The sequence below is a fragment of the Melopsittacus undulatus genome, chromosome 8, assembly GCF_012275295.1.
Source record: "Melopsittacus undulatus isolate bMelUnd1 chromosome 8, bMelUnd1.mat.Z, whole genome shotgun sequence".
Lineage (NCBI taxonomy): Eukaryota > Metazoa > Chordata > Aves > Psittaciformes > Psittaculidae > Melopsittacus > Melopsittacus undulatus.
Window position 1 is genome coordinate 44,084,976 of NC_047534.1, and position 16,517 is coordinate 44,101,492.

A 16,517-nucleotide genomic window follows, 5' to 3' on the forward strand; every position below is an offset into this window, starting at 1 on the left:
ACAATGCAAATAAATGTAGTGTTAGTTTTTAATTAATACAATGAAAATCTTTAAGTTATTAATGTGTTTTTATTGCACTATTTCCTAAGCACATGTTTAATAGTTAAAAGAGCCATTTAAGAGACTTTCTAGAACTTTCTTCTGTATAAGACTTTTACGTGGATTGTTTTCTTTATATACTCAATGTAAAACTATGAACAATATCCTGCAGTGCTTTTTTTCTCTTCTATTTTTTATACTTTTTGTCATCAGATAATTAGTAAGATAACTTTTCCTCATGTTGTCACCTATATTTCCTTTGTTCTAATTCAAAAAGATAAATTACTAAAAAATTCAAGAGTTAATTTTTTGTAGCTCTGATGCTTTTGAACTGACAGCTTTGATCTCATGGAATTATCTACAGCTGCAGTCCTACTTTGTCTCTTATTTTAAGAATTGATTTCTTATAATAGGATTTTTTTATAATCCCTGTTTTCTAATAAGGAAAAACGTCTTTCAGATCATGCAAATAACCACAGGATTTAAAGGGAGCAATAATAGATAAATGCATAGCTGGTTTTCAAATATTTGAAATAGCTCAAAATCTGAATTTCATTGTAAAATGTAAAAACTTATATTGTAGCATTTTACAGATTTGTTTTCCAACCAAGAAAATGCCGTATAAATCTTGATGTACATCTGACTATAAAGACAGTGCAAGAGAACCTGGCTATAAGCATCATACTCTTCCAGTCTTGAGCTGGAGCATAGCCTAAGACATATACCCCTTCTGCAATATAAATGTATTCAGGGTTTGTTTACTCTAGTCGTTCCATGTTAAAGCTCCTTGAGAACCTCACTGCCCTGATCATTAGCAACCTAAGTCAGTGTTTCAAACTGTATTTATTCATTCCTACCTCTTTTTCTGTGGTTCCAATCCTGTAGCTTAAAAAATAGTAACCTTTCCTCTCCAGTGCTTATATCTGGAATATATTTAAAGACAGCTTTATTATTACATTGGTTATGTAGCTTTGGTGTACATAGGTCGAGGAAGTCAGACTCTTCTTGTAGATCTCCTGATTATCCCAGTTAGATTATTCTATTTCACTGTCTCATTTTCTGTTCAGCTTGCCTGAAAATGGGTTATCAAAAGCAAAACAGAAAGCATTTCTGTCAGACTAGGGCTCTGACAGGCTTTCAACAATGGCTTTAGTACATTCCTATCCTACTAGAAATTCTAAGACTTCTTTGAAAGCTACTCAGGGTCACTACCTTGGTGGCTCCTAAATACAATTCCTATTTTATTCAGCATAGCATCCCATGATGGGAAACCATTACCAGCAATATCATGTTTAAAATGCATTCTTAAATGCTGTTTCCATCCTGAAATCAAAATGTTTGAGCCAGTCAACTTCACTGAGCTTGCTGGTAACACCCAGGTAGAGGTTCCTCAGTTTTCCTTCCATACATTGTTGTATCTCAGTTGATTCCCAGCTGGTATAAATAATTGTACCTCTGTTAAACTGAATGGGATCATGGCAGGTTATGCCAGCAAAGGAGCTGCCCCTCTGTGGTCTTCTTAGATTTGGCCTCATTCATGATGCTGTATATTGTAATTAGGGTACCAAGAAAGATGCTGTACCATATAATTTCTTGGAAAGCATTCTGGTTTATGTTGTGAAAATCAAATTTGGGATATTGTTTGTAGAGTACACAAGAAAGTTCATATCCTAATAGAGTTGAAATTGGATTATAAATGTTATAAAGCAGAAATTTATGTAATTCGTTTAGTATCAAATTTAATTAATTGAAAAAAATACTTGGCTTGTATAGTACTTGTTAAGGGAAGGTGGGCATAATAAATCACTACAGTATAATGAACTGTTTTAAAGTATCAGTTTTGGAAAAGATGTTGCAGATACGTAATTTGAATTCAAAACAAGCCCAGCTAAATCTGTAATATTGTATTTCATGATGAATAACAAACTGCATTTTGAATTCAGGTCTTCACTGGAATCTTCACAGCAGAAATGTTTCTCAAGATAATTGCAATGGATCCTTACTATTATTTCCAGGAAGGCTGGAATATTTTTGATGGTTTTATTGTAACCCTTAGCTTAGTTGAACTTGGTCTTGCAGATGTGGAAGGACTCTCAGTTCTTCGATCATTCAGATTGGTAAATATACATCAGCTGCACTGAGTTTTCAATTAATTTTATTTTTTTCTCTTACATATTTGATTGATGTTTGCAATGATACTGGTCCTGATATCTCTTTCATTAGTGCAAGTTCTTATTACTTGTGGTATTTTGCTGTCTTCAATGAGAATTGATAGAGATGCAGACAAATAGATAGCAATAGGTGTGCTGGGCTTATTTCCAGTGTATTGTATATGCATGCTTTAAACATCCTGCTGTGCAGAAACAAGCTCACTAGTGTATTGTGCTCTGATCGGCATTACAGGAATGTATCTGCTCTATAGATACCCATAGAAAAGTGCCAAAGGTGATTTTAACAGATAAACCCTAGATTTTAAATTCTGTCTAATATATCTGGTAGCTTCTTTGGCCTTCAGTAAAAACTATGCTTTGGTGATATCAAGCTCTAACTTCAAAGAATTTTGTTGACTAAACCTTAATGGTTTTAGACAAGAGGATACCCTCTGAACTGTCACAGTTAGGGCATATTTTGCAGTAATATCCTTCCACAAATTAGCTTCAAAACATCTTGGTGTCTTTCTTGCTTATTGCCCTAACAATATTTTTGTTTTCTTCCAGTTGCGAGTTTTCAAATTGGCAAAATCTTGGCCAACGCTAAATATGCTGATTAAGATTATTGGCAACTCAGTGGGGGCTCTGGGGAACCTGACCCTGGTGCTGGCCATCATTGTGTTCATTTTCGCTGTGGTTGGGATGCAGCTGTTTGGGAAAAACTACAAGGAATGTGTCTGCAAAATCGCAAGTGACTGTGTGCTACCACGCTGGCACATGCAGGATTTTTTCCACTCTTTCCTGATTGTATTCCGAGTGCTGTGTGGAGAATGGATAGAAACAATGTGGGACTGCATGGAGGTTGCAGGCCAAGCCATGTGCCTTACTGTCTTCATGATGGTCATGGTGATTGGAAACCTTGTGGTATGTAATCAAAGCATTAGCAAAAAATTATTTGGCAGTAGAGTGGGGTCAGTCCTGAAGGGAACTAAGCGCGCTGGCTTTACTTCAACAAAGCAATTAAGCAGGTGGTTTCAAGTGATGCTAAAAGTTAAGCTTAAGAGCTATTTTGGATTGAGAACAATGTATTCTGCAGTATCAAAATCCTAAGAATGTTAGAGTGAGCACTTAGTTACATTCTTAATTTGTCATTTGGCTTTTTGTAAATATTTTGTACTTCAAATACTTTTAGTTTATGGGCTCTTTATAAACCATTTGCTGTGGATTTTTTATTATTTATCCCATATGATTAGTCACCTAAATAATCTATTTTCTGCTGTGTAATAGGGTAAATTAAATTTTTTAATCATGCTGAATAGTAAATCTGTTATCTCCATTTTTAGATTATAGGATTTGGCACCAAAATATTTATATACCATGGGGATTTAAAGACGCATTTACAGATATATGACAATTGTGGGAATATTTTTGAATATTTTTAAAAGCTCAATTATTTATGAAGAAAAAAAAATTTAGGATAGTTTTCTTTGGTTATGGTGAATTATTGGGATTTCAGTCTTTGATGTCACTAATATAACAATTTCTAATAAAATAAATGTTCTTTGTTGGAATAAAGTCTAGAACATCCCTTTTCTTTTATCTTTCTGCAGGTACTGAACCTATTTTTGGCCTTGCTCTTGAGCTCATTTAGTGCAGACAACCTTGCTGTGACAGATGATGACAATGAAATGAATAATCTCCAAATTGCTGTAGCGAGAATGCAGAAAGGCATAGATTATGTGAAAAGAAAAGCCCGTGAATTCATCCAAAAAGCTTTTGTTAAAAAACAAAAAGCTTTAGATGAAATCAAACCACTTGAAGATCTGAACAACAAAAACAGCTGTATTTCTAACCACACAACTGTGGAACTAAGCAAGGACCATGACTATATTAAAGATGTGAATGGAACAACTAGTGGCATAGGCACAGGTAGCAGTGTGGAAAAATACATAATTGATGAAAGTGATTACATGTCATTCATAAACAACCCAAGTCTCACTGTGACAGTGCCCATTGCTGTGGGTGAATCTGACTTTGAAAATCTAAACACAGAGGAATTTAGTAGTGAATCAGACCTGGAAGAAAGTAAAGAGGTATTGAGATATTTTGTGCATTTCTCTCTGATCTTTTGAGTACTTTTTTTTTTTTTTTCATCTCCCAGTGCATGCAATTCTTGATCATTTGTTATTTTAACACTTCTTTTGTACATAAATGAGTGTAAAAAGGAGGGTTTCATTCTTGATGAACAGAAGTGTGAGTAAGAGTAGGCAATGGAAATCAGAACTAACCCATAGGGACTGCTTTGTGGTCCATATGGTAGTTGCAACAACTAATAGAGCAGAACAGTGCCTTAGCTACAGTCCTATTCCAGAAACTTTTGTTTGCCCCCTGTAACATGGGTCCCATTAAGAGTGTCGTTCATCTCTATGCCACTTCTTTAGATATTGGAATTCTTTTAGATTTTAAAACTGTCAGCTCTTCTAGATCGAGATTCTCATAAAAAGAAGTTTGATCCATGGACTCTTCCATATAATTCAAATTCACTTATTTGTGAAAATACGTATCCAAAGCAGGGTATGGATAGCCTTTCTGAGAGCTGTGTGCTGTTTAGAAAAAATATATTAAGGCTATAAATCTTCCCTTATATGACCTTTAGTCTGTGGCTCTTTTGACAAAATAATTGAACTTTATTTGATAACATAATTTGCAAACCAACTATACCCTTAGTGACTTAGTTTGTTGACATTTTATTCAAATCAGAAAATTACCTTTCTTTCACTTACCAAAATTAGTTTTCTGACTTCAGGAACCTCAACCTTAAACTAGTTAACTTCCATTCTCATAGCAATTCAGTTTCTTTGTGGGATAGCTCATCTTCCCCTGCCTCTGTTGTATTGTTAACAGTACATAAGATACTTGATTTTAGGCTAGCTGAATTCTGTATTGCTGTCACTTCAGTGTGCATAAGCCCTCCATTGTTCTTGACAAAACCCCAAAGTGCAATCTTTAGATCCCCTCGAGAAAGAAAACCTGTACAAAACAGCCTCTCCCCATGGCAGCCTATTTCAGAGATAGTGTTGTACCCATTTCCCAAATAATATCTGAAGCATTAATATTTCTTTCCCTGATAAATGTTAGCCAAAATATGTTAATATATTTATATATTAATATGGCTAGTTGTGATCATAGATCTTCACAGGCTTAGCATTATCATTAGTATTTTTTGGTTTAAGAATATTTTTTAAACCTTATCTGTCATTAAGACACCTTTTATTTAATGGATCCATACAATTCAGAAGCAAAACGAAAGATTGTACAAATTTCATATATGATTATCAGCAAATTACTTATGTCGAATTCTAGTCCCTTCAAAAAAAGAATTATTTCCTTATTCTGAAAACAACAAATATTTGCCTTAAATATATTTATTGTGTAATTGTCTTGCTCTTTTTTTCTTTTTTATCTTCTGTTTTTTGTTTTTGCAGAAGTTAAATTCATCTAGTTCTTCTGAAGGCAGCACAGTTGATATCGGACTTCCTGCAGAAGAGCAACCAGAAGCTGAACCTGAAGAAGCCCAGGAGCCAGAGGCCTGCTTCACAGAAGGTGTTTGGAACAAAAATGCTAATAATACTTATTAATGTAATATGGAATAATTATCTATTTAAACAAAGCATTAATATTTATATACTGAGTTATTCTTTCGTTACTGTTTAAACTATGATTATCAGCAGTAGTACTTTTAGACCATAATTTACTACATAGATAGTGGTACCAGAATTATACTATATATCAGATAAATTATTAAGAAAATGTTTTATCAGAAATTTATAATTATTTTTAAAATAAGATAAATATATTAGTGAAAGTTTTATTTTAGTACGAACTACTGTACTTTCTGAGTTTAGTTACAGTCTCTTTATATACCATTCTTCATAGTTATCTATCAAAGTGTTTTATAAAGCATACAGTACTGAAAAAGCTGCTGAGTGGTGAATTAAAACTGTACCTGGATGAATGGTCTTGTGCAAAATGCTTAATATACCACCTACAAACTGGCAAAAGAGAAGGCAGAAACTTTGTGTGCCACCTGGAGCAAGAGCAATCTCAACTGGTGGACTCATTCATCTTTAATGATGCCTTCTATTGGCTCTTTTACGAAAATAAATAAAACATCAATCTGGTCATAAACTTAATTTACAAAGGCATTTTCTTGCGAGAAACTTTATGGATGTTTGCATGTGAAGGAGGTGGGGAAAGGAATGGATATAAAAAAATGATGTAAGGATACAAATGCTATTTTTGGTATCTATAAGCAGAAGTTAGATTTAGCATTTGGAAAATAAATGTTTCTGTTAAAAATCAAGCCAGGAGCTAAATCATAAAAGCATAAATAAATTAAGGGCACAAATTAGAGAATTTGCTGGTACTGAAAAGCTCAGTACTTACAGGCTTAGATTTTTTTTTTTCATATAATAAATGCAACATTTTCTGAATTTAGTACCCCCTCAAAAGAAAGTACAATTTAGTAACATTTGCCAGTATCTTACAATATAAACCTAGTATACATTTGGATGACTTTGTATATTTTTACTGATACTTGTTATTTTGTAATTTGGCTTTATGTTGCATGGATTTTTAGCTTTTTGTGTGCTCCGTACTGAGCACTTAGTTCTTGATAAAAGAGAAACATTTTCTTCTCACTTTTTCATATAATTGTAAACTCCAATTTTCTCAGTGTTTTGAGATTTGGAGGGGTTTGGTTTGGGTTTTGTTTTTTTTTGGGGGGGGGGCTGGATATTTTTTTCTTTGGAGAAAAAGAAAGTCATCTATGTGAAAATCTGTTGGGTTTTTACTAAATAGCACAGCTTCTCGAAAGGTAGCATCGTGTCATTAACAGAATGCATGACCAAATTTAATGCAATACGACAAAATCTATTTCTTTTTTTTCCTCCCTCAATATATACACTATTGTAAAGGCTGTGTACGAAGGTTCAAGTGCTGTCAAGTAAGTATAGAAGAAGGGAGAGGAAAGCAGTGGTGGAACCTTAGAAAAACCTGCTTCAGGATTGTTGAACACAACTGGTTTGAGACCTTCATTGTGTTTATGATTCTCCTCAGTAGTGGAGCTCTGGTAAGTAAAACATGAACAGTCATAATGTCAGTGAAGTTCTTAAAAGTTGACTCATCAAACATTGTTTGAACTTATTTTTCTCCACCAGAAAGAACACACAATTCCATGTCTTCAAGTGACAGAGCTGAATTTTAGTCAGGCTTTTGAAAGAATGGTAGAAAAAAAGTCTCTTCTCAACAATATGTTGAAAAAAGTATAAGCCTAATTGGTTAGAGAGAGCTTAACTTCGTTGCTGATACACCTGAAGCAGGGAGAGAGACAACTTGTGAAGAAGAGAATATATTTAACTTTGTTTTTTTAGTTTGCTCCCCAGTTACTGATTCAACTCAGGGGAAAGTACTGTCACTAATGAAAAAATAAGAGTTTGGAAGTAACTGTAATGGCATAAACAGCTCACAATACCTTGCAAGAGCCAGAGCTGGCTTATAAATATTATGCGGTAGAACACTAAGATTAAGACTGTGTGTTTATAATTTTTCTGTTCTAAGAATAGGAGTTTATTATTTATGCTTCCAATTCAGCTTCTAGTGACTCATACTCATGTAGACTAAAGGTATAGCTGTAAAAACATTAATTTGCTTTAAGTTTAACAAGTATGTGAGGGCAGAATAAAAAAAAAAAAACCAAGAAAAAAACCACCATAGTATAATTCTATAATCATAAAAGAAAAAAAAATCAATCTATCAACTGTTATTTCACAAATGCAAATAATGATAAAGAATAAGGAAACTGGCAATGAACTGTAAAATAAATGTGAGCCTGGATACATACCAAGCTGAAGTTTCTTAAGCAAACACTTGCCCTGAGATAACGTAGAGTATATCTAACATCTAGCAATTACCCTTTGGTAAATTACTCAAGTTCCTGCATCATAAAAAAATGTTTTTTCAAATGTACAAAATTGAAATAACGCAAAAAAGGGTAAATAACATTGCAAGGGGCTCAGAAATTTTATGTATCTCATTAACTGTGGATAATGCAGTGAAGCAAGTATTTGAGTTACATAAATATTTTTTAAAGAAAGAAAGCACTCTTTTATGATTTATATCTTAAAAATTCCAAAAAGCAGCAGGACTTAAAAAATGAATGGTGAATTGTATTTACATTTACGTGGTCCTGAAAATTGTAAAGCTATGACCCTTGATTTTTAAATGAGATTTACCTATATACAAACCAAATGATCTCTGTAGAATTCAGTTTAGGCACACCACTCTGCAGAATCAGTGCTGTTTGTAAGTACTGAAAATGATCTTGAGAAAAATCATTTGTAATTAGCAAAAATAAACAAAAAACTCTGATCGGAATAATAGTTGCTCTGCAATATCCGCTTCTTCCTCCTGCAAGTTGAAGAACATAGTTCGGTCAGGGAAAAACAGGTATATACTGAGTTAGCAGAAAAAAAAAACATCAGATAGAAGTGACATTCTTGCTTTTTCTTGAAGAAAGACTGATTCTTTTTTTTGTTTGTTTTTTGTTTAGCGTTTGTGTTTGTTGTTGCAACCTGAAGTATTGTGCAGTAGAAAAAGGGAATAACAAACATCTTTGAATGTTTTGATTTACAGGCTTTTGAAGACATATATATTGAACAGCGTAAAACTATCAAGACCATGCTGGAATATGCTGACAAGGTGTTTACTTACATCTTCATTCTCGAGATGCTGCTGAAGTGGGTGGCCTATGGTTATCAAACATACTTTACTAATGCCTGGTGCTGGCTGGACTTCCTGATTGTTGATGTATGTAGTATATTTTCTAGATGTGACTTTTGTATTTTTTTTTTATTTGATTCTTTTTTTTCTTAATTACTTGCTGTACAACCATAGTGTCTATGCAAATGTAGAGAATATGGTATTTGCACTAAGGTAATGTGGGGCCATAAAATATATAAAGACCTGCGGAGTTCTGCCACCTATGTAACTGTTCTTGTAAAGTCTTTAAGAAACGGCATAACCAAGGTTAATGGCAGCCTGTAGAGCATATAAACTCAGCAGTCAGGTAAAAGCATTAGGGTAACTTAATGTAGACAAATTAGTCCATTCTACCAATTTCCAAAGGAGCAATGTTGCTCTGTGACCCATCTGTTAATTTGGAACAGTCCTCAACCATTTTCATTTCAGCTATGGCCAATCAAATGCTCGTTACCAGCTATAATTACTGATGCCAACATCATTGTAAAACAAAGAAAAGGTGAGAGCAATACCTAAATTAGTAAAAAGGAGAGATTAACGTAATTTGCTTTCTGTGTTTTTAAATGCCCTCAAATCAGTAGTAAAAAAATCAGAAGTATTAATTTTTACAGATATTGTTACCTTATGACATTTTTGCTTGCTTGTTTACCTTCCTGCTCTTCTTTCATATTACTTTTTTTTTTTATTTAAAAGACTTCCTATTCCTGAAGAAAGTGGTCCAAAATTAGATTCTTCTAAAGAAGTTTATATCTCACATCTATGGTATGTAAAGTAGTATGTACAGTATAATAATTTTTACTTTCCTGTTTTCGTATAGGTCTCTTTGGTTAGCTTAACAGCAAATGCATTGGGTTACTCTGAACTTGGTGCCATTAAGTCCCTTAGGACACTAAGAGCTTTGAGGCCTCTAAGAGCTTTGTCACGATTTGAAGGCATGAGGGTAAGACAACATGAAAGAATCTGAAACTATGCATGCATAGAAAGAATACATGCATGCAGAATAAGGAATGACAAGTCCATGCAGAAAGGCTGCACTACCTTTTTATCTATTGCATATCTTTTACTAACAGATAAGCAAAAAGCTTCATCAATTCACCTAAATCCATATGCAGTATCACATTGAAGTTATATTCATTAAGGTTACTTTACTTTCTAGCCAATCTCAGGAGTGTTCTAGCCAACCTCAGGCATTAAAATTACCAACTATGAACTCTCTTAACAGACTCTTGATAATGAATAAAATGTAACAAGATTTTAGTAATATTTTACTGATAAACATATCACGCTATTGATACAGGAATCTAATTTAGCATTAGTTAATAAAGATATTTTCTGTTACAAGTGGAAATCATTTTTCTTTGCATTTGAACCACCCTGGGTCAAACCCAGCTGAATTTTTCCAGATGGTATCAGAGACACATTGATACTTCTTAGTTGTTTAAATCTATTTCTGAGTTTGGCTGACTTTAAAAACAGATTAAGTTACTTGATTTCTCTTTTAAATTCTTCATTTTGTAAGGTATATGCTTTTCTTATTTCAACAGATCTCCATTTAATATTCAATACAATGTATATAAGGTTATTATTACTTATTCTGAGTAACTTAGCGGCCCTGCTTTTTATTCATTTCACTCAAGAAAGCATTTTAACTTATTTTTTCATTTGTTTATACCTTCTGTTCCTTAAAGCCACTGAATACAAACTAACTCTATATGCATGTTATTGAAATATGTTACAAGAGAATGCTTTTTTGCTACTTCATGGAAATATAAGAGGAAACAATGCGCTGATGAATTTCAAATCAATTGTATACTAGTGGAATAGCCTCGAATATATCATCTCAACAATATTTAGATACAAATCTAAGCTTAATCCAGGGAAATTGAAGCCTTAAATAGTATTCATCAAGCTGTATATCTCTACTTCAGAATGCATCAGAAAAAATATTGCTAATTATTACTAGATATTAATAAAATTATTACTAGATAATAAATCTCAATTTCATATGCAAATTGACTTTTGATAGCTTTCTCAATATTTGAAATTCATGACTTGATGTTCAGCAGGGTAAGAGCTGGTCAAGTACTACAGTATGTACAAATTTTCATTTAATTTTGGAATGACTATTTGATTTAGCCACTTTTTCTTTATACTTACTGTTCATGAACATTCAGGTAAATGTGGTTCTCTGAAAAGGAATGTCAGGAAATTGCTGTCAGCTTTCTTTTTTTAATAATGCTCTGCTCAGTTACAGGAGGGCTCTCAGACCAGACTGGAGTCCCAGATACAGGGACAAGAAATGCTTTTTAGATTACACTGAGGAAAAAAAATATATATATTTATATAATTTACAGAAAGATAATGTCAAAATTGACTGCCAAATGTTTTATTCCATTTTTCTGTAACCTTACATGATTGCCTTAGTAAATTTTCCACTTAAAAGGTTTAGAATATTTATGCTCAAAGAAAAGTACCTGTAATTTAAAATCTATTTACTGCTTTCCTTTATTTCTTACTAAATAACTATGAACTTATGCCAGAAGCCCAATCATATGGTAGAAATTCAGATATACAACATAAATAATTCATAAGCAACCTACTGTGTAGGAATCAAAGACAAGCCTGGAAAAGAAAAATTTATTTCAGCTCTGTTCTCCAATATTAATGTTAATCAATGAAGTGCCTGATTCCAGTCACTTAGAAAATTTGACTGGCCAACTGTATAGGCCTTATCTTTACTATTAGTTACATGCACTTATGAAAAAGTGTTTTTCTAAAGCACTTGGCAAGTGTTCACAACAGCTCATTGCCAGATAGTAACATTACTTTATGAATGACTCACAAACAGTAAAAAGATTCAAATAATAAATAATTGACTGGCTCATGATAAGATTGTAGTCAAATTACAGTCTTCTCAGAAAATGAGCTCATTTCATAAAACCCCATGAAACCAGATTTTTACCTGCCCGTAAAAAGTAAAAATAAACCAACCCTCTTTTCTTTCTTATATTGCCTATACCTACGCTGAGCTGTGACAAAAAAAAGCTGAGTTTTTATTCAGCATGTATTTATCATTTTAATGTTTACTCCCATATTCAAATTTTGCCTTGAAGATATCAGAGATCATATGCATTTTGTAAAACAACCTGCTAAATTCTCAGCTACTTTAACCTTTTTCTTAAATAAGCTTAGCATTCTGGTGAACTGGAAGAGTACAGCATATTACATAGTAAATACTGATAACTATTCTGTTATCCCTAAATAGGAAACATGGTTCACTTTTAAAATTATATTCTTACGAGTCTGCAGTTTTACTCTGTAGTTACAACTGTTTCATAAATGGGATAAATTCTCTTTCCAAAGTGAATATAAGATATATAAATCACTCGCACCAACATAGGGTACAAATGGTCCATAGTTTGTTCATGCTTTGAGCACAGAAGTTAATTTTGATATAATAAAGTATTTAAAATATCTGCTAATAAACTGAATTCTGAGAAATTTTAATACTTTCTGTAGAGAACCTCAAAAACAACTCCACCAGATACTGGAAGGAAAGTAAAGAATTGCTTTAATTTGATTTAAATTTCTGTCTTAGGGTTTATATTCTCATCTCAATTAGTGTACATTCTAAGCAGAGGTATCTGCAACCTGAGATTTGAATATACCCATTGCTTTTTGTTTAGCTTTTTAGTACCTGCAATATAATGCTTTTGCGCTAGTTCTGAATTGGTATGCTACCTGTAAATGTAGAATACTAAGGATACATTGCTTTGCTGAGTTAGAGAATTGACAATAAAGCATGCATTTGTGTCTAATTTCACAAATAAAGCATGTCACGCCGTGCTTGATTTATTTATTAGAGAAATAGTAGAAGGCAGCAAACAATCTGAAACATACACTTGCACTTTCAGTTTTGCATGCCTTATGCATATTTCTGGCTGATGGCTTTAAACATTTACTGTATTTCAAATTTCCAGTCCAATTTCATGACTTGCAAAGCTAAATTAGAGTATTTGATGTCCTCTAAAATTCAAAGGCTATTCCTCAGATTCCTTTACCAGGAAAGCAATAATGATTATTCCAAACTTCATTAGTGGGAAATATCCATATGATTGAATTATAAAACATGACATCAAGTGTCTGTCATTACAGATTCACAACTAATAACAGGCTATATATTTCTATTTCATATAGGATAACCTTTCTTCAGCTTGGATGGGGTGGACCACTAGTTCCTCCCCTTATCTGTATTATGGGTACAGTATTTCCCCCTTTTCTACCCTTAATGATTGCAGTGTGACTAATCACTACATACTAATCCCTACATTGTCCATTTAGTGTCAGAAGGAGAGATAATCTCATTTGAGAATCCCAGTAGCAGCAAAAGTAGTTTATATATATTCACCCTGTACTCACTTCTTAATTGCTTTAAATATTTGGAAGTTATTCTTTGATGTTACAAAAATAACATGAGAAGAGAAGGCTGCATGGAGACCTCATAGCAGCCTTCCAGTATCTGAAGGGGGCCTACAGGGATGCTGGGGAGGGACTATTCATTAGGGACTGTAGTGATAGGACAAGGAGTAATGGGTTGAAACTTAAACAGCAGAGGTTTAGACTTGATATAAGGAAGAAATTCTTTACTGTTAGGGTGGTCAGGTACTGGAAGGGGTTGCCCAGGGAGGTTGTGAATGCTCCATCCCTGGCAATGTTCAAGACCAGGTTGGATGAAGCCTTGGGTGATATGGTTTAGTGTGAGGTATCCCTGCCCATGGCAGGGGGGTTGGAACTAGATGATCTTAAGGTCCTTTCCAGCCCTAACTATTCTATGATTCTAACATCGCTCAGCTATTTTCAGATGCTTTTTTAACTGAGATAAAAAAATGGCTTTCTTTTAAAATTTTAATCTGTCTTTTACATTGTTTTGGAAAAAGCTGTGCTTTACCCTTTTACTCACTTTGAAGCTACATATGTTCAGAAATATCCCACAGAAAGTTTTAAACATTATTTGTAATACATTAAGCACACACCAAAATTATATGATCAGAATAGTCACAACTACAGATATTTATATAATCCCAATATAAATTTTGCATCATTTTTACACCCCTATATATTACATTAAATAAATCACTCCCAGTGTATATAGATAGCACAAGATAATGTGTAAGAAATATAATCTTTTCTTGGAATCTGAATTCAATTTTCTTTGGCCTGTATTGGAAGCTAGCTGTTATGTCTCCTGAAAAACAACTAAAAAATTTACAAACTCTTGTAAATGTAAGAAGATGTAAGAAGACTTTCTATATGGATGTTCATAAATAATATAGGAAATGTTTTGCTATTTTGAGATATTTCTTAGACTGTAATTCTGTAATTAGAACAGAACCTTTGAAGGAATTCCTTACATAATTGAAACTGATGATTTTTTTTCTGATTTGTTTTCTTGAAGAAAATCCTTAATTTTAGGATCAAAATTTGATGAAATTTGAATGAGATACATACTATATTTTACACTGTAATGTTAAAGAATACATAAAGGTCAATAACATCTCATTTGTGCAACAGGACAACAATTTTTTTTCACTGCATCTGGTGAAATGCAAAGATATTGTTCCACATTAACCAATTATTCTACTTTCATGCTTGTTTGCATTTGCTATATTTATCAGGTCTTCTCAAACAAATGCAGCCACGTGATCTATTGCTTGGCAGATAATTATTGTATTTCATCATAAAGTATGTTAAATAATGTCTTTTTTTCTATGCTGTCTTCAAAAATGTTTTATCATATACTCGATTTCTGATGAGAAACAGAATGAAAGCAGCTCTGGGAACTCCAGTATTTTGTTAATTCAGCAGTGTAGCTTACTTTTAATAGGCTGTTATGTGAATAAGAAATGCTTCTGTTCCTACTTTGACAAAGTTATTTTTTTTTAAAAGGTAGGACAGAAGTGCAGAGTCGTTGAAGTTTCAAGAGACCTCCTGAGGCCATCTAGTTGAACCTCCCTAACAGTTCTGTCCTTCAAAGATGCAAATTCCTACCCAATAACATGCAATTTTTCCAGCACAAAGTTTTATAAAAATAGTTCATGTGTTAAGTGAGAAAGTAGTTTGGAGTTAAAATTCACTAACAAAAAGCATTCTTTGGTCAGCTGCACTTGTACAGTAACAATTAAAGAAAAGTAGGAAAGACTGCAATTGGCTTGTTAAGGGAGTGATTTTCTTTTCCTCTGAGATCTTTCATCTCTTGCTTCAACTTTACTTATTAATTACTGTTAAGACTAAGATTTAGTTGTACCTCTTTCTCAGATGTCTCTGATTCTTTCCATCTGCTTGTCTTTTCTTTGCATACGCTCACTTAAATCCAAATTTTTCTTTACACTTGCAACTTTAAATGATAGTTTTCTAGTAATCTTCACCCTGAATTTTCAATGCAGTCTTCATTTTACTCAAAAATCAAAAATGTTCTAAAAAATCTTCTCATAAATAGGCACATATTTTCTATTGTTTCACACAAAGTGCTTCTCATGTCAGTTTTAACACTGAGAAAATGCATTCATTTCTTTTGAGACAAACTTTTGTACTTTTTTTCTTGATTTAAGTAATATTATTGTCTCACTATCATAATCTACTTTTATGTACTTTTATATAGTGATCCTGAATTAAGAGTAAGCATTAGTTTGCTAGAAGTAGACTGCAGTTGTAGTTTTTCCCTTACTTCTATAATTTCTATATATTTTTCTGAATTTTACTTAATTCCGGGCTTACTTAATTGGAGGTTGTGTAGTTAAAACTAGATGGCATTAAGGCAAACTGTGTAGCAGAGGTTTTCTTTCACTATGCACCTCCTAAAGGTAAATTCCACAAGATGCCACTAATTTTGTTTGGAGGATAGAAAACAAAGCCAGGCATCTTCTCAGATGTGCAAAGTTATAATGAGAGGCAATGCACACAAGCTGGATTATGGGAAATTCTTATTTGTTGTAAGAGGGCTTAGGGAAGTTTGTGTTGTTTCTTTTTGAAGTTTTTTTGGGGGGATTATTTGATTCTTATTTGATGTTTGGGTTTTTTTGTTGGGTTGTAGGGGTTTTTACAGTGATGTAAATACTGGAATAGAACATAATTAGTGGATTACAGCTCACAATATTCATAGAAATATGGTGTACCACCCTTCATGGGACAAAGTTCTGAGAGTTTTTCATAGGAAGCCCATTAAGATAAAATAGAAGTAAATAATTTACAATTAAAAGGTTTGAATACCTTGAGTGATTGTACATTTTTAGATTCACCATAGTTCCTCCATAGAACCATTATTTGGATCATGTCAAGTAGGTTGCACTTTCTCTCACAGAAATATTTAATTCTCATCCTCTCTTGTCTCTAAAGCCAGTTCATAGCTCATCATCGAGCGTATGCAGCATGCTGCTTCCTAGTGTACCCATTCCAAGCTACAGAATGAGAAAATATGTAGTTTTGAGATGTCTTATTAGCAAGTAAAAAAAA

The 16,517-nt window shown here is 33.1% G+C and overlaps 1 protein-coding gene across 1 annotated transcript in view; it reads left to right on the forward strand.

Moving 5' to 3' along the window:
* Positions 1-16,517, forward strand: part of LOC101879838 (sodium channel protein type 1 subunit alpha) — a 94,448-nt gene that overhangs the window by 61,829 nt on the left and 16,102 nt on the right. The window contains exons 15-21 of the mRNA XM_005152634.4: positions 1,983-2,156; positions 2,757-3,113; positions 3,800-4,282; positions 5,675-5,792; positions 7,166-7,320; positions 8,883-9,056; positions 9,826-9,948. Of these exons, the coding sequence (XP_005152691.2) occupies positions 1,983-2,156; positions 2,757-3,113; positions 3,800-4,282; positions 5,675-5,792; positions 7,166-7,320; positions 8,883-9,056; positions 9,826-9,948 (1,584 nt within the window). The remainder of the gene's footprint in view (positions 1-1,982; positions 2,157-2,756; positions 3,114-3,799; positions 4,283-5,674; positions 5,793-7,165; positions 7,321-8,882; positions 9,057-9,825; positions 9,949-16,517) is intronic.